The following is a 19619-nucleotide window of genomic DNA, read 5'->3' on the forward strand; positions in this document are numbered from 1 at the left end:
TGGCATCAGGGAGGATTTCTGCCTTGTCTCCATGCAGCAGTTCACTGCCCTCATGTGTGTGCAGCGCACATCATGGTGGCACAGTGGCCCTCCCTGTGAGGCAGGCGCTCTTATGGTGTTTTCAGAGTTGAGACTCCATAGTTGGAGTGCATTGATTACAATTCTTCACCTTCCTCACCCTCATCTCAAAAAGAGACGGGCACTGCGGGCTCCTTGGAGGTGGATGTGTGCCCCCTGACTTTCAGCTGTGGTGCCCACCCCCATGTTCTTGTGGGCCTTTATCCTCATTAGCTGACAGCTTGTTCTGTGAGGGCAGCTCCTTGTGTCTGTGCACCATTTTAGGTATCCACAGTAGGCTACAGGGTCTTATGATGGGACAAGACAAACACAATTATAGGGGACCAAATGGATAACAGAGGGAATGTGCAGAATTATTATATAAACGCTAAAATAAGATTAAATGGGAAGTCAATTTAAATACACAGCAATACTAAAGAGACACCCTTACAGTATGAGTGCTCCAGGTACACTTCATGGAGTTTTAATTAATGAATTGTAATGAGCAATATTTGCATATTGTCATTGTGGTCTTTTTCACTTTTTTTTTTCAGCTTCACTTTTTGTTTTTTTTGTTTTTTTTCGATATTTTGAACCACAAGGATTCTGAAGATGGCATCATTGTGCTTATAAGAATTCCTTCTGAACGCTGGGAGGTCACTTCAGCTTTTGTCATCTGAAGCCTCCTGACTCAGTGACACCAGAACACCCCCACACGTGACATGCATCTGACTCATCTTGATGTCTACTCATGCCAGACGTCAAACTTTGTGGGGTTCCCCCTTCTTTTTGGCCTTTCGAGAACAGAAGACCCCTCATTGTTAGGCCATTTTGAAGACTCTTTTGCGTGGAATATTATACCCTTATGATAAAAAGCAAAGCCATAGGTGTCTGCAGCACCAAGGTTCAGAAGATCTTGAAAGTGGTGCAGGCCACAGCAGCGGACCCCAGGGGTTCACCCCGTAATAGAGTATGAGGGGTCAAAGTTAAATGGGGATCGGCGATGCGGACACGTGGAGTGTCATTTCATGTCATTTTCAAGGCTGTCAATCATGAATTTGCTCCTATTTTTGATTTATTGATACCTTTACTGGTGGTCCTAGACCCCTCAAACAAGACTAAAAGTGACAAATGTCAAACATGAGCATGTGGGGTGTCGTTTTAGAGTAATTCAAGGTCAGTGATTATGAATTTGAGGTTATTTTTGATTTTCAATCCTTTACTAGCCCTCTATAGACCTCCATCATATGGTGACAAATGACAATTTTCTATTAGGAGCAAGAAAATGTGGACTTGAAACATTTAAATTGAAACATACATTTTAATATTTGAAATATTTGGCACAGGCGGCACGGTGGCACCCTGGGTTCACTTCCCGGGTCCTCCCTGCGTGGAGTTTGCATGTTTTCCCCGTGTCTGTGTGGATTTCCGGTTTCCTCCCACAGTCCAAAGACATGCAGGTTAGGTTCATTGGTGATTCTAAATTGTCCCTAGTGTGTGCTTGGTGTGTGTGTGTGCCCTGCGGTGGGTTGGCGCCCTGCCCAGGGTTTGTTTCCTGCCTTGTGCCCTGTGTTGGCTGGGATTGGCTCCAGCAGACCCCCATGACCCTGTAGTTAAGATATAGTGGATTGGATAATGGATGGATGGATGGAAATATTTCGAGTGACTATTCTTGTCTGCTTGGGACCTCATAAAGTAAATCTTTACATTTCTTATGAATAAAGTAAGACGGCTTTTGCCAGATTTTGTCTCTTTGGAAAATATTTTCCTCACATTGTTTACAGCCTTGTGTTGAATTTTCCCATCATGCCGTTTTGTTTTTAACAGGAGCAGACGTTGCTGTGGCACAACAAAGTGTTGCTAGGGGCGTGTCCCAGAAGTGCTGTCACATGACGTGCTCTGTGTCATGATTTGAGGCTGAAGTTTGAGTTTTTGTAGCTTTGTCCTCTTAGGGAAACCATTTTGTGTGCCATTGTTCCTAGGGGTCGTGACGTTTGAATTAATCTGCAGATGGGAAGAATCTTTTTGCTCTGAGCCTTATCTGATCTGCAGATGTAAACCTTATCTACATTATTGACTTCTTCGTGTGATTACTGTTCAAGTCCTGCCCGGCTGACGACTTCTTTCCTGTTTCTTGATTGTGTATTTTGCCTGTCGTCTGGGTTTCGGTTTATTTTTATTTTTGTTTGTTTTGCCTTTTGCCCGCATCTCCCGGTTTGTTCTATAAACTAGTTATCTGTTTATCCTGCCAAACCAGGACACTCTGTGCGCCACATGTTAGAATTCATCCAAGTTTACGGATTCATTCTAAGAGTTAAGTGCCTTTTGTTTTTAGTATTCTGGTAAACAATCCAGACCCCATTCCCCCCCAGTTTTTGGTTTTCCTGATTTCATGGCCTTGTAGTTTGACTAACATTTAATTTCTTGGTTTATCCTCCCTTTCATTCCTCGCACATAAATCCAATATATTGTGAGAGATTGCACTGCGCCTTCCTTCTCTGGTGCTGATTCAGCTGGGAATTGGAATTCTCTCCAGGATCATCCCAGTTACAGGCTTGTGTTATTAATCAACTACTGGAAATACAACAATACTGCATGGTGGTCTTGAGTTCTCCTGACTTAAATGTTCTCCTTGTCAGAATGTCCTAAAGCAGGGGTTCCTAAATATTTATTTTTCCTCACGACCCAACCTTGCCCTTCTTAATGCCTTCAAGACCCCATCCATGACCTCGAAAAGCAGGGTGTCCCCTTTGAGCATCGCATGGAGGAGGCAAATGAGCTGAAGTGGCAGGTTTAAGAACCAGGAGCTGGTGGACCAGCCCTGCTAGAAGGCTAGAAAGCTTGTCAGAAGTCCACTAAAGTAGGCTGCAGGGGTATTTCTGGTTGCTCATTCTGCAGCCCACCCTCTACTTGGCATCACTGGCAAGAAGAAAGCCATCAGGACCACCATAGAGGCTGCTGAGAGGAAGTCTCCAGATGGCTCTGGACTCCCTCTTCCAGGTTTTTGGTAGCCTCTTGAACCCGATGCCGTTGATAACATAACTGAATGAGTGGACAGATGGGGACAAAACACAAGCTAAGCAAAGAGATGGTGCAAAGTGAAAAAGTGCTTTTATTAACAATACAAAAAGTTAAAAACAGTTTGTGTCCAAAAATGCAGATCTCAAAAATCAGAAATAATCCATAAAGACAGGGAAAAAAATCCAAATGCTTAAAACCAGGCTAACAATGAGAATAAAAGCCACCAGACACTGGGCCATGCGAGGCGAGCCCAACTCCTTCCACGTCTTCCAGCTCAGCCATCACTTGTTCAGATGGAGAGACTTCAGCAGCCGCGGTCCTCTCACTCCTGACCCCCATCTTAGCTGCCTCTGTCGGCGTCTGCCAGACCACTCGGGCTCGGCTGTCCTCTTGTCAGTCGGTTGTCATTCTTTATGCCCACGCAGTCGTCCCTCGAATCTCTGGAGAGAATGGCCCCCTCGAATGAGCCCACTCCTCAGCACAATCACTGGGTACAATCCGTCCCTAGAGCGCGGGACCCCTAACCGCACCGCCTTCACTCTTTCTCTAGCTGGCTAATAATAATTATAATAAGAAAAATGCAAGATAAAAAAATAATATAACCAGTAGATTCCTTGGCATTAGAAACCCCAAACTCAAATAATTATTTGAAGACAAGGAACCCATCTGCCTTTGCTTGAATTGGAAAAATAAAAGAAAAGAGACCAATTGTATCTTAAATGTTGTAAGTCGCTTTGGATAAAAGCATCAGGCAAATACATAATAATAATAATAATAATAATAATAATAATAATAATAACACAGAGGGCCCTGAACTTCCTTAACTAATAATAATAATAATAATAATAATAATAATAATAATAATAATAATAACACAGAGGGCCCTGCACTTCTTAACTAATAATAATAACAATAATAATAATAATAATAATAATAATAATAATACAGAGGGGCCCTGAACTTCCTTATAATAATAATAATAATAATAATAATAATAATAATACAGAGGGGTCCTGCACTTCCTTAACTACTACTACTAATAATAATAATAATAATAATAATAATAATAATAATAATACATAGTGGCCCTGCATTTCCCCAATAATAATAATAATAATAATAATAATAATAATAATAATGATGCAAAGTGGCCCTGAATTTCCCCAATAATAATAATAATAATACAAAGGGACCCTACACTTCCTCAACTAATAATAATAATAATAATAATACTACAAAGGGGCCCTGTACTTCCCCCATTTTCCAGCAGATGGTGCTGCTGTGCACAAATGAAATAATAATCGACCTTCCTTTCATACAACAGACAGCAAGCCAATTGTCACCTCAGTTAGATCCAATGTGTCACACAGGTTAGACGTGTCTGCCTGCTGCACCTCCTCTGGTGTTGTTAGATTAGCTGCAGGGTGGTCAGCTGGAGGACTCTGTTCACAGATGTTTTGCCCCCTACTCCAGTACGTCTGCCTGTGAGGGGAGGCTGTGGCACTCTGGGGACATCTCCCTGCCACCTCCGCAACTGTCCTTTCATTGCTGTTCTTCTCCAAAGTGACAGCTAGTAGTTGCCTTTCTCTCCCTCCTTTCCTAGGCTCCTTTACTACTTTCTGCAGGTTTGACCCCATCATGCCAATGCCACGGAGAAGCCAAAACGTTGCTTTGCTAACTAAACCCTGGCACCCAACTTCTATGGGGCAGATGCTGATTTTCCAGCCAGAGTATTCGCACTACGCTGCCAGCTTGGGTGCACCTGAGAAGTTTTTTCTCATTGGCTACAGCCTTGCTTTCTTCTGAGGGGATGGCATGGTTCTGTGCTGCAGACCCCATTGCAATGTCTGGCCAGAGTATATTTACTATTATGTCAGTCGGTCCACCTGTGTATCCCACTCATTACCTGGCTGGAGTTTGTTCGGTGGTCTTTCTTTGGGTGCTTGCATGGCGCTGCCTGGCTTGATGAACATTCTGTAAGTGGGCTTTACTGTTTCTGGGACATTGCTATCCTGCATCTCTCCAATGCCTTGGCCACCTTTGCCAGGATTTGGTCATAGCGCCACCTGTGGCATCACTGGGTTAGTGCCACCTTGCACCTCAACAAGATGTAAGATACAAAATGGAAGACCTCTCATGTGGTGTGATCCCCCATTTTTGACATTTTTTGGAACTAAATTAACGCCTTGATCTCCCGATCAGTCTGCTAGAGTATCTCTCTCTCTCTGGAACCCTGGACCCCCCTGCCACACACACACACCCAGACACACACACACACACATTAATGGCTTCATCACTGCTGATGGTGCCCATCTCCCAGGTCTGCGTGGCCCCAGCAGAATTTCCATGCACCTTTCACTGCTGACATCCATGCAGATTGTCCTGGGAGACCACCTGCCATTAACGTCCTTTGGAATCAGAAATACAGGAGCCCCTCATTTGGTTATCAGCTTTCATTCATTAATCATCTGAGTCCAGTTGGGTATGGTTATACCAGAAGGATTTTCAAGACCACCTCACGTCTGTGCCCGCTCTCATAAACTGGAGTCACACTAACAACAGTACTCTGAACTGCAGTGTAAAGATGGAAGCCCCCCCCAAGGGGACCAAATCATTTATATTACAAAGACACCATTAATTTCAGTGGCATCACTAGAGACATGATGGCAGCTGGCAAATCTAAAGTTATACTTTAGTAACCCAGTTAAATAAATCCCAGAGTATGCGGAGGGGGGTCCGAGTGTCACATCATCCTTGGACAGGAGCCTCTCAACATTCTGGAAAAAGTAGAAGGAGCCCCATGAAGCCCCAAAAAAAGATCCCAGGAGGGGTTCAGACTCGCCAGGTCATCACGCACTTGGTATGGTGGTGTGTTCCGTTTGAGATCGGGGGTCTCGTGTCAGACTGTGAACTCTTCAAGACCAAACGGCTCTTGGCCAATTATTTCATTTAATGCAGATCTTCATTTTTTTCCCCTTCTTGCCGATTGACTCCTTTCATTTCTAATTTTCACATGTTTAATGGGTCCAAAGAGATGTTTTTGAGAACTTGAGCCCCCCTGGACCTCACCAGCTAGCAGTAGATAAGGACACATTAGCAAGACTGGAGCAGGGAGATGAGATGAGGAAATAGGACAAACGGCCCAGCAGTCTTCTGGAATATTCTGCTGTGAATCACTTGCATTGATTTATTTAATGAATGCCTTTGTAGTTTGTGCTTTTCCTGAGATTATCCCTCCTGGCACCACAAGTTACACTTGTTCTGGGTGGCACAGTTGTGAAATGCCCAGGGGTTATTGAGGGTTCAGTTACTGCCGCGGTACTGGATACATACTGTGGGGGAACACCAGCAGCGAGGACACGCAAATGTGAAGTGGTCTCAGACATGGCAACATGGGGCTGAGGACATAAAAAAGGACCCTACAGTTCTCTTTCTCTCCCATGTGAGCTTGGTCCTCTTCCAACCAACTCCAACGCAAATGGAGGAAGTTGGATCCGCGAATACTGCCAGTATTAGGGGCTTAGCCTGATGGAAGTGATTCAGATGGAAGTCCCACAATGTAGGGATAATGGATCCCTGCAGCACCCTCTGGTGGCACCCACAGAACCCAACAAGGCTGCACCATAGGACTACAGTTCCCAGGGTGCCTTGCGGGTGTCCACACAGGTAGAGTCACCCAGGGAGGCTGCCATCTAGTGAGTCAGGGGAGCATGAAGTCCTACCAGGTTTTCTCCCCCTGACCTTCTACTATCCTGGCCTCCCAAACAAATATTGTTCCTTGGTGCAACCCTGTGGGAAATCCAGGGTACCCACCCACTGCCGCTCTGGAAGTTTCTTCCTGTCTTATGTCTGAAGCAAGATGATCTTCATCACATTTCTTGTACTGTTAAAGGGCTGTCCTCCCACCCAGCTAAGGAACCTTGACTCATCCCCACCAGGATGCCCACCCATATACCCTATCTATCTACAGTGGTGTGAAAAACTATTTGCCCCCTTTCTGATTTCTTATTCTTTTGCATGTTTGTCACACAAAATGTTTCTGATCATCAAACGCATTTAACCATTAGTCAAATATAACACAAGTAAACACAAAATGCAGTTTTAAATGATGGTTTTATTATTTAGGGAGAAAAAAAATCCAAACCTACATGGCCCTGTGTGAAAAAGTAATTGCCCCCTTATTAAAAACTAACCTACCTGTGGTGTATCACACCTGAGTTCAATTTCCTGATTACTGCCACACCTGTTTCAATCAAGAAATCACTTCAATAGGAGCTGCCTGACACAGAGAAGTCGACCAAAAGCACCTCAAAAGCTAGACATCATGCCAAGATCCAAAGAAATTCAGGAACAAATGAGAACAGAAGTAATTGAGATCTATCAGTCTGGTAAAGGTTATAAAGCCATTTCTAAAGCTTTGGGACTCCAGCGAACCACAGTGAGAGCCATTATCCACAAATGGCAAAACATGGAACAGTGGTGAACATTCCCACGAGTGGCCGGCCGACCAAAATGACCCCAAGAGCGCAGAGGCGACTCATCCGAGAGGTCACAAAAGACCCCAGGACAACGTCTAAAGAACTGCAGGCCTCACTTGCCTCAATTAAGGTCAGTGTTCACGACTCCACCATAAGAAAGAGACTGGGCAAAACGGCCTGCATGGCAGATTTCCAAGACGCAAACCACTGTTAAGCAAAAAGAACATTAGGACTCGTCTCAATTTTGCGAAGAAACATCTCAATGATTGCCAAGACTTTTGGGAAAATACCTTGTGGACTGATGAGACAAAGGGCGGCACGGTGGTGCAGTGGTAGCGCTGCTGCCTCGCAGTTAGGAGACCCGGGTTCGCTTCCCGGGTCCTCCCTGTGGAGTTTGCATGTTCTCCCGTGTCTGCGTGGGTTTCCTCCGGGCGCTCGGTTTCCTCCCACAATCCAAAGACATGCAGGTTAGGTGGATTGGCGATTCTAAATTGGCCATAGTGTGTGCTTGGTGTGTGGGTGTGTTTGTGTGTGTCCTGCGGTGGGTTGGCACCCTGCCCAGGATTGGTTCCTGCCTTGTGCCCTGTGTTGGCTGGGATTGGCTCCGGCAGACCCCCGTGACCCTGTTCGGATTCAACGGGTTAGAAAATGGATGGATGGATGATGAGACAAAAGTTGAACTTTTTGGAAGGCAAATGTCCCGTTACATCTGGCGTAAAAGGAACACAGGATTTCAGAAAAAGAACATCATACCAACAGTAAAATATGGTGGTGGTAGTGTGATGGTCTGGGGTTGTTTTGCTGCTTCAGGACCTGGAAGGCTTGCTGTGATAGATGGAACCATGAATTCTACTGTCTACCAAAAAATCCTGAAGGAGAATGTCCGGCCATCTGTTCGTCAACTCAAGCTGAAGCGATCTTGGGTGCTGCAACAGGACAATGACCCAAAACACACCAGCAAATCCACCTCTGAATGGCTGAAGAAAAACAAAATGAAGACTTTGGAGTGGCCTAGTCAAAGTCCTGACCTGAATCCAATTGAGATGCTATGACCTGCATGACCTTAAAAAGGCGCTTCATGCTAGAAAACCCTCAAATAAAGCTGAATTACAACAATTCTGCAAAGATGAGTGGGCCACAATTCCTCCAGAGCTCTGTAAAAGACTCATTGCAAGTTATCAAAACGCTTGATTGCAGTTATTGCTGCTAAGGGTGGGCCAACCAGTTATTAGGTTCAGGGGGCAATTACTTTTTCACACAGGGCCAAGTAGGTTTGGATATTTTTTTCTCTCTAAATAATAAAAACCATCATTTAAACACTGCATTTTGTGTTTACTTGTGTTATATTTGACTAATGGTTAAATGTGTTTGATGATCAGAAACATTTTGTGTGACAAACATGCAAAAGAATAAGAAATCAGGAAGGGGGCAAATAGTTTTTCACACCACTGTATCTAGTCCACTGGGGCACTCCTTGTGTGATTTTGGGCTATGCAAAAAATAAATTCTATCTATCTATCTATCTATCTATCTATCTATCTATCTATCTATCTATCTATCTATCTATCTATCTATCTATTATATAGTGCCTTTCACTCTATCTATTTATCTCTCTCTCTCTCTCTCTCTCTATCTATCTATCAGCATCTTTTTTTTTTACAAATCACAATCTGTATTTGTTGATGTTTTTTCTCTTCACCATCACAGCTGTTGGTTTTTTTTTTTGGGAGTTTCCGTCCACTAGCTTTAAGATTACAAGATGATTTATATAACAAGCTTACTTGTTGCGTCTTAGCCCTTTAATTCCTGATTTGCTCCAGTGATGAAGTTATCTCTTTAATGTTCTTAACTTGAACTGCTTACTCTGTTTGTATTTCCCGTATCATTATTAGCTGTTTTTAAGGTAGGCAACTGAGTGGGTCCTTCAAGTAAGATATCACCATAACGAGACCTTCATGTGTGGATGTTTTTCCTGACCAGGCTGAAATCTGAGGTGATTCATTTTCCAGGGTGGTCTTCCCAACCTCATTATTTGCAGCTCTGGTTACATCATTTGGCTCCAGCATCCTGTGGTCATCTTGTTGTATTTTTATTTTTGTTAGTTTGATTGCTCCAGTGATTAAATGGCTCTTTCTGATGGTATTCCTGATCTTATTTATCCAAAGGTAAATGGAATATCCTGAGTATTCAGGAACTCTGTGGTGTTTGAAAAAGCCAAATGCAGCAGAACAAAAATGGCCAGTGGTGCCACCTGCTGAGCACACCTGGTAACTGCAAGGCCACGTGCAGAATAGAAAGATAGATAGATAGATAGATAGATAGATAGATAGATAGATAGATAGATAGATAGATAGATAGATAGATAGATCAGCATTCTTCATTCTGTGCCCACCTTTCTTATACCTATTATTGCTCTCATCACCTTCTCTCGTGGCCCTCCATGCCATCCAGAGTCAAACTCCTTCTTAAAGTCCATGAAACAGGGACGTAAGTTTATGGATTTCTTCCGAGTCCTTGTCAGACTCTGATAAATAGAACTTCTGTCTCTTCTGAAGCCTCCTTGTCCCTCACTCAGCTTTTCCCCCCATCTTGCACACCTGTTTTTTCTCTTAATGCCCCCAGGGTAGACCTTCATTGACTGCCCCACCTACATCTCACGGCAGATCTTCCACATTCCTTCTACTATTCGAGGTCCTCTCGCCTTTGCAGGTACCTCATGGTGTTGCTTTTCACCTTCTTATTTTCTCTTTCTACTCCTGACTTCATTATTCTGTCTTTCCTGTTTATTTCCAATGACTCCGCTGTTCGTTGCTTTTGTACGTTCAGCATTCACGCTGCTCTCAGACGTCTACAGATGTTGTGTTTATTTATTTTTTTATTACTTATGATTGACATGTCCTTCTGTGTTCCTTGTGTTTTGGGAGTGTTAACCTGAGGAGGTGGGGCCAGTGTGATGTCAGAGCTGAAGCCCTGCCCTCAGCCTCAGCTGGCATATTGTGTGATCCTTCAACGCGTCATTGGCACTTTTTTCCCTGTCAATATTTCTTTTCGGGTTCTGAATTTATTGCTTCATTTTTTTTAATTTTTGGTTTCTGATTTCTGGATTGTAGACTTGGACTTGTTTGCCGTGCGCTGCCTTTCTGCCATTTTCATTCTGCTTTGAATTATTTAAAAGAAATGTGTAATTTCTAAAGACTCCATGTTTGGTTTGTCTCTCTAGACAGAAGTTAGCGCTTCCTCTCTTTCTTGTTTTTTAGTGAAAATGTAATTGTGGATTACATGTAGAGGACTCGTGTTGTGCTGAATGGCCTGCTCTTGTCCAGATTACCCCCATTTTCTAATGTTTTAAATCCTATTTTAGGTATTTTTGAACTGTTCCCTTTTTGAGCCTGTATAGGCTGTAGCCTGCCTGTGGATTTAGGGTCAGGCTGCCTAAAGTGAGGTCTGTTCTAGGCAGGCTAGGGAAGGTTCAGGCCTGGTGGAACCTTCTTTTTTTTAATCACTTTTCAAAGGTGCTCGAGTCATAATGGAAATGCGTGGTGTTGGCTTTTAAAATGTTGTGCTTGTGACATTAACAGGTGTGACCACTGGGAGCTGCATCCCAGCGACTGGGTGTCTCATCCTAGCAATATGATGACAGCCATAAGGAACACAAGACACGGAAGGCAGAACCGCATGAGAATGTCAATCACTTTTATAAACAACATTGTGGTTAAGACTTTGGACTTCAAACCCTGAGGTTGGGGGTTCAAATCCCACCACTGACACCATGCAATCCTGAGCAGGCCACTTCACCTTCTTGGGCTCCAATTGGAAAAATGAAAGACACAGAACTAATGATATCTCAGATTATATAAGCCAGCTTGGATAAAGACATTGGCCAAATAATAATGACAACGTTCAAAATACAAGAGAGACAAAAACAGGAATATGACCACTGGATTCCTTGGCCTCAGAAACTCCAAACTCACACGGTTTTTAGGGGCCAAAGAACAGCTGGGAAAAATGAAACTTAAAACCCAAATCATGAGACGTCCTTGTAATTCTGTGGAATGAGAAACAAAACCCCAAATGTACTGGAAAAGAAGGGACCAAGGTGAATGTTAGGACTGGCAAGCGCAAATGTTTAATTAATAAAATCGACTAGCCTAACACGATCTTTAATTTTAATTAATTAATTCATTGATCAATTAATTAACTAATTAATTAATTTTACTTTAATCGATTGATTAATTCATTCATTACTTTTTAAATAAACGAATGAATGAATTAATTAAATAAATTAATTTCTAGATCTTTAATTGACCAGCCTAACACAATCTTTAATTTGAATTTAATTAATTAATTTATTCATTTTACTAGTTTATTAAATTAATTAATTAAATAATTTAAATTTTAAAGAATGAATGAATTAATTAAATAAACTAATTTTAAGATCTTTAACTTTAATTGACTAGCCTAACACAATCTTTAATTTTAATTAAATTAATTGATTTTACTTGTTTGTTAAATTAATTAATTAATTAATTAATTAATTAAAAAATTTAATTTAATGAATTAATTGATTGATTAATTAATTAATGAAATTAATTTTAAGATCTTTAACTTTATTTGACTAGCCTAACACAATCTTTAAGTTTAATTTAATTAATTAATTAATTAATTTTACTTATTTATTAAATTATTTAATTAAGTTAAATTTAAATTTAGTGAATGAATGAATAAATTACATTCATTTTAAGATCTTTAACTTTAATTGACTAGACTTACACAATCTTTAATTTTAATTTAATTAATTAATGAATTAATTGCACTTGTTTATTAAATTAGACGTACTCGGACCCTTATTTCAACACTTTGTAGAAGCCCCCTTTGGCAGCACTTTCGGCTTCGAGGTTTCTTGGGGTAAGTCTCTACAAGGTTTGCACACCTGGATTTGGGTGGTCCGTCTCATTCTTCTTGGCAGATCCCCTCAGCCTCCATTCGTTGGATGGGAAGTGTCTGTCACCTGCCATTTTAAGGACCCTCCACACATGTCCTGTAGGGTTTGAGTCTGGGCTTTGTCTCTGCCACTCAGGGTCACTCAGAGACCTGTCCCAGGGCCACTCAAGGTGTTGTCTATGCTGAGCCGTTTTGAAAGGTCCCCCCGGTCTGAGGTCACATACAGTCTTCAGCATGTTTCATTCCTCCTCCCCTCAATTCAGACCAGTTCCCCTGTCCCTGATGCTACCACCACCACGCTAAAGCATAGGGATGGCATTAGGCAGATGACGAGCGGTGCCCGGTTTTCGCCAGACATCATATTTAAAACTCTGACCCAAGAGTTCAATTGTCCTTCCATCAGACCAAAGAATCTTTGCCATCTTCTTCCCAGAGTTCTTTAAATGCCTTTTGCTAAAGTGTGGCATCTGCATTGTCACTCTGTCAATTTAAGCACATTATGCAGGGTAGAATGCTCAGTGAGGGCCGGGGTGGTCTTTCATCCTTGGACCCCTGTCATTTTTTTTTCTCCATCTTAACTGGAGTTTTTGTTTCATCCCCCCCGGCCATCTGACCCCATCACCATACCACAATATGATATTGTATATAAGGACGCTACTCTTTTTTTGGTTTTTAAGATCGTATGGATTTGTTTAATTTTTTTTTTCTCTTTTTTACTTATTTATTATTTTTCTTACCTATTTTTTTTTCTTGTACATTTCTCTTTTAAAGCATAAGTAAGCAGGCTGTGTGGTGCAGCAGGTAAGACTTTACACTTCAGATCTTGAAGTTCTGGGTTCAGATCCCACTACTGACACCATGCGACAAGTCACCTCACCTGCTTGGGCTCCAATTGGAAAAACAAAAGAAATGTCACCAACTTACAGCATCTCAAATGGTGCAAGCTGCTTTGATTCAAAGGGCACAGCCACATGAATGAAATGTAAAATAAATACTCCGATAAAAAACAGGGTTTGTGGAGGTTAAAATCCAGTTAATAAATAATAATCCAACCAATTGGTTAAAATGCAGTCAGATGTGACCACAAGGGGGCACCACTGGACCCCAAACCTAAGACACAACAATCAGCACAAATAAAATTAAAGATATTAATTCACACCCGGCACTTTTCACCTTTCCAGCAATCAGCCACAATAAATTCAACAAATAAATGATAAACCAGCAAATCTTCCTCCTTCTGTCATCCTCTGAGTGTTGCCCGCTGAACTCCCCGATGTGGGGCAGAGGACTCCTTTGATATTGGACCCGGGAATACTTCTGGTGTCACACTTGAGGTAGCACTTAGAAGGACATAGAAAAAGTAAGAAGGTCCTCTCCCCCAACAGCGCCCTCTGTCTAACCCAAACAGGGCTGCACTTCTGAACTCCAAGTCCCAAGCACCACTGCAGGTGTCCCAATTGGGTTACCTTTTGAGGACCACTGCCACCTAGTGTAGGAGGGATGGAAGCAACTCCGGTCCTCTGCTCTTCTCAGTCCATTCATTAAAACATACTGGCTGGGTGTAGATTTATTTGTTTGATCCGCCAGCCAATCCTCTTGCGTCGTCACACTGGTAATTAAACAGCCTCCAATCCAGCCGGCATGCTCGTTCTCCTCCTACACAGGATGTTCTTCTTCTTCTTCTCCTTTCCTGGCTGCTCCTGTTAGGGGATGCCACCGCAGATCATCTTCTTCCTTATCTTCCTGTCATCGTCATCTTTGTCATCTTGCTTTGTCACGCTCGTCACCATCATGTCCTCTCTCACCACATCCATAAACCTCCTCTTAGCCCTTCCTCTTCTCCTCTTGCCTGGCAGCTCTATCCTTAGCATCCTTCTCTCATTATACCCAGCATTTCTCATCTGCACATGTCCTCTATGACTTTGTCTCCCAACAGTCCAGCCTGAGCTGACCCTCTAATGTCCTCATTTCAAATCCTGTCCATCCTCGTCACACCCAATGCCAATCTTAACATCTTTAACTCTGCCACCTCCAGCTCTGTCCCCTGTGCCACCGTCTCCCACCCATATAACATAGCTGGTCTCACTACTGTCCTGTAGACCTTCCCTGTCACTCTTGCCGATACCCGTCTGTCACAAATCACTCCTGGCACTCTTCTCCACCCTGCCTGCACTCTCTTCTTCACCTCTCCTCCAAAATCCCCATTACTCTGTACTGTTGATTCCAAGTATTTAAACTCCTCCACCTTCACCAGTTCTACTCCCCTCATCTTTACCATTCCACTGACCTCCCTCTCATTCCCACACTTCCCACACATGTATTCTGTCTTGGTGGTCTTACTGACCTTCATTCCTCTCCTCTTCGTATCGACCTCGACCTGCAGATCACAATGTCATCAGCAAATATCACAGTCCACGGGGAGTCCTGTCAAATCTCGTCTGCCAACCTGTCCATCACCATTGACAATAAGAAAGGACTCAGAGCCGATCCCTGATGTCATCCCACCTCCGTCACTCCAACCGCAAACCTCACCACGGTCACACTTCCCTCGTACATATCCTGTACAACTCTCACGTACTTTACTGCCACTCCCAACTTTCTCATACAATACAGATCTATTCATAAAAACCCATCACAAGCCTTAAAATGACCTCTCATTGACCCATCAAACATCTTGTAAAGCACTTTGAGTGAAAACGTGATATAGAAATAAATGTCATTGTTGGTGGAGAGCTGTTGAGATGGTCATCCTTCTCTCATCTCAGTGGAGGACTTTTCAAGCTTTGTTAGAGTGATCATTGGATTTTCTGGGTCACCTACCTGACCAAGGCTTCTTGGCTGATTACTTTTTTGGTGGACTGAAGGAAGAGTCCTGGTGGACCCAAACGGCTTCCATTTCATAATTTTTCAGACTGCTGAGCTTCTGGAGGACACTCCAACCTTTAGAAATAGTTAGATCCTTTCACTCTGATCTGTGCCTCACCACCATTTGATCACAGGGGTCTTCAGAGACTTCCTTGGACTCCATGACTTGGCTTTCATGCTGACATACAGTGTGAATTGGGGGTCCTTCTATAAATAGGTCCACATGTGTCTTTCTAAATGATGTCCAGTCAGTTCAATGTCCCACAGGTGGACTCCAGCCAAGATCTTGATGTGTCTCAAGGGCAAACAGAGTGGACCTGAGCACAATTTGGGGTGCCACAGTAAAGGTTCAGAATGCTTTTGTAAATGAGAGATTTGAGTTGTTTTACTTTTAATAAATTTGCAGAGATTTTTGAAAATCTGTGTCCACATTGATATCATCGATTATTGAGAGCAGAGTGATGGGCAAAAACGGCCAATTAACACTTAAATCTACAACACAATAAAAGTGTGAGAAAGTGACAGAGTCTGAGGACCTTCTGTAATTGTCAACTCTTAACTGACACTCTGTGTGTGTGTGTGTGGGAAGTGATCGGCTCCTGCTGTGCACCCCAAGCTGCAGGGCTTAGCACTGCCTCCCCAGGACTCTGAGCTATCTGTACCTGTTTAATAGCTCCTTTTACTCTATCTATCTATCATATAGCGCCTTTTACTTCTACCTATCTATTATATAGTGCCTCTCATCTATCTATCTATCTATCTATCTATCTATCTATCTATCTATCATATAGCGCCTTTTGCTTCTATCTATCTATCTATCTATCATATAGCACCTTTTGCTTCTATCTATCTATCTGTCTATCTATCTATCTATCTATCTATCTATCTATCTAATAGCAACTTTTACTTCTATCTATCTATTATATAGTGCCTCTCATCTATCTATCTATCTATCTATCTATCTATCTATCTATCATATAGCAACTTTTACTTATCTATCTATCTATTATATAGTGCCTCTCATCTATCTATCTATCTATCTATCTATCTATCTATCTATCTATCTATCTATCTATCTATCATATAGTAACTTTTACTTATCTATCTATCTATCTATCTATCTATCTATCTATCTATCTATCTATCTATCTATCATATAGCAACTTTCATATCTATCTATCTCTATTGCCTTTCATGTCTGTCTGCCTATTTATCTCTCTATCATATCGCACCTTTTTTTATCAGTCCATCTCTTTTCCGTCTTCTTCATCTTGATCAGGCTATCTATCTAGATTATTATTATTACCCAAGATGACATTGAAACATTTGACACACAATCGTTTTTTTTTTTTCAGTTATTTTTCCAGTTGGAAGACAGGCAGGTGAAGTGACTTGCTCAGGGTCCCATTTTGTCAGTAGCGGGATCTGAACCCACATAGAGTACGTTTACCATGGTACTGCCTCCCTATTTTTCTGTTCGTTTTTTATTTAAGGAAAGCGTACATTCGATCAAGTTTAGTTTCTAGTTTTCCTTTTCTTTCCTCAAAACTACAGAAAAGAAATATTTTCCAAGCGAGATTAGTTTTCGCGGCCGCGCATACGTCAAGCCCATGGCACGATAATTGCTGGCACGCACACACACACACACACACACACGCGCGCACACACACAGCACGCGCATGGACGGTTCAGACGGGGAGGGGGCGGAGAGTGGGGGCGGTCTCTCGGTACAGAGGAGCGATTAAGCGGCGATCCGAACGCTGCTGCTGCTGTTTCCTCTGAGGCAGACGATTCGCACGCAGATCCCAGAAAGTCTTCGGACGGGACGGAGATTATCAACTGGCACGTGCCTCCCCGCGGGTTACTGCACACGGACCGCTGCTGCGTCAAGGGTGGAATCCGAGCAAGGCGATCGGTGCGGGGGCGCACCTTGTCTCTACCCCTGCGTGTGCGAGTCGGAGTCCCGCAACTCATGGCGGACTCGGCTCACACCCCCCGCCTGATTGTTCCCTGGACTATCGGCCCTATAGAGCCTCAAAAGCCAAAGAAGAAGGCATTCTACTTGGTGAGGATGAAGCCAGGTAACAGTAAGGAGCCGGTCAGCAGCAGCAGCAGCAACAACAACAACAATATGTCCTTCATGATCCACTGCCACATCGGCAAGGAGATCAAGCACATCTGCAGCAACTGTAGCCGTGGCACCGAAGCACAAGACGGTGAGTGAGAGAAAGACAGAGAGCTCTTCTCGGGCGGGCGATCGTAACGAGGCGCCGCGTTTCGCAGCGGGCTTATTCCTGTCCATCAGCGCAGTTTCGTCAAAGGCGGTAACGGGGCTGAGGCAGCGGATTTGAGCCGCCTGGGCACTCCGAGGCACAACCGGAGCCGCAGCCCAGCGAAGAAAACTCACGGCTGGCGACTCCTGAGCGCTCGGCGCGGACTTCGTATGCAACCCACCTGTCGGAGACCCTGCAGCCGCCGTGTCTTCGTCCAGCGGAAGGCATTCGAGTCGCGCCCGAGGCTCCCCGGCACATATCCGCGGTCTGATGCAGGTCACCAACGACAGCCAGATCGCTTCGTATCTGTCTGTCGTCTTAATAGGGAATATATAAATATATCTATAGTGTCTTTCATGGCTGTTTATATGTCTGTCTATCATATTGTACTTTTCTTATTTGTTATTCATCCACCCATTTTCTAAATCTGCTTTATCTTGAGGAGGGTCGCGGAGCCTATCCTATGACACTCTTCATGTTTATCTGTCTAAATATTATTAGTCAGGTTGACTTACAACATTTGACCCACAATTCATTTGATTTCTTTCGTTTTTCTAAGTGGAGCACAGACACATGAAGTGAATGGCTCAGGGTCACTCAGTGTGAACAGCAGGATCTGAACCCACAACCTCAGGGTTTTGAAGACCAAAGGCCATATTCACTACACCGCACTGCATGTCTGTCTATAAATATATAGCATGTCTCACTATCTATCATATAGTGCCTTTCATGTCTCTGTCCATCTTTATTCTAAATATGCTTCATCTTGAGGACGCTTGTAGAGCTAAGCCTGTAACAATGCATGGGCACACTGGGCAGTTGTCCGGGGACCCCATGCTAATCTATGTATGTTGCGACTTGCTGTTTGGTTGTGTATTTAGGGGCCCAGTGCGCTGCTTTGCCTGGGGTCCTATAATGTTGTTAAGATGGCCCTGGTAGCAACCTCTGTTTATGTATCAATATGTCATTATTACCCAAGGTAACGTTGAAGTGATACAACTGGCTACATTTCTGATATTAGTTACTATATGTAGCCCCCTTTTCTGTCTCTATCTGTTTTATAGTGCCTTTCATATCTCTCTGTCTCTATCTAATATAGCGCCTTTCCTCTCTATCATTTATGTCCGTGCTTTGTGTCTGAATGTCCCCTTACTCTTTCTTATCTCGCGGACATGAGGTGATTTACAGTATTGGCGGCTGCTGCTCAAGCACTTTTGTAATTCGTGTGTGAAGAAAGCTGGTTTGGAGGATGGTGTGTGTTTGTGTGTCTTAGCACAGAAGGTCAAATATGTGAAGATGGATTCTACACACTAAAATTGAACAGGAAGTTAGAAATAATACGCGTTCCTTTGTTGTGCCCGCCAAGCTAAAACACACGAGTGATTGCGACATTTGGCGTTTTTTAATGTCCACAGTGCGTCTTTCTCTCGGCCTTGCCAGTAAGGTCTGTCTGTCTGTCTGTGTGTCCGCGCGTATGTGTTTGTGTGCGCGCACTCGGGTATCCATCCACACATTTAAGAATCCCAATATCCTCGTTCCCTGTAACTGCTGTATATTTTTTAGGTATTTATTTATTGAAGTCTTCTTTACTTCATGTCAGATTTTTGTACGTTTGCTCTTTTTTTTTTTTTTTAACCAGTTGCTCCTGTGCTCACGCGCCTTGTGATGGCGTCTGTTCTCTAAACGTTAGCGCTGTAGGTTGGTTGTTTGACAGCTGAGGATTGTGAATGGCAGACATGCGACGGTCTTTATTATTTAAACAGGACAGAATGAGTTTATTTGAAAATGTATGCTGTCTGTCAATAGGTCGCCTTATTACTGCAATCAATAAAATTCCCAGCACCATTAAATAAAAAAGCCAAAGGAAAAACTCGTTTGAGGTTTCCGTTCCTGACCTGCGGTCGGCCGTCTGTCAACACACACGCTGGCGGCTTTGCTGATCTTTTTATTGATTGATTGATTGATTGGTTTGATTTTGTCCTGC

At 43.0% G+C, this 19619-nt stretch overlaps 1 protein-coding gene across 7 annotated transcripts in view; it reads left to right on the forward strand.

The window, feature by feature from the left end:
• Nucleotides 1-19619, forward strand: part of LOC120529827 (phosphatase and actin regulator 1-like) — a 269957-nt gene that overhangs the window by 90918 nt on the left and 159420 nt on the right. For 2 of the 7 annotated variants that reach the window (XM_039754012.1, XM_039754014.1), the window contains exon 1: nt 17092-17578. The exons of 3 other annotated variants lie outside the window; for them this stretch is intronic. In XM_039754012.1, coding sequence (XP_039609946.1) covers nt 17335-17578 — 244 coding nt within the window. In that variant the 5' untranslated portion in view covers nt 17092-17334. Of the gene's footprint in view, nt 1-17091; nt 17579-19619 lie in introns of those variants that run through there. 2 more of the 7 variants (XM_039754009.1, XM_039754011.1) reach the window with 1 other exon arrangement.

This window comes from Polypterus senegalus, chromosome 5 (assembly GCF_016835505.1).
Source record: "Polypterus senegalus isolate Bchr_013 chromosome 5, ASM1683550v1, whole genome shotgun sequence".
Classification (NCBI taxonomy): domain Eukaryota; kingdom Metazoa; phylum Chordata; class Cladistia; order Polypteriformes; family Polypteridae; genus Polypterus; species Polypterus senegalus.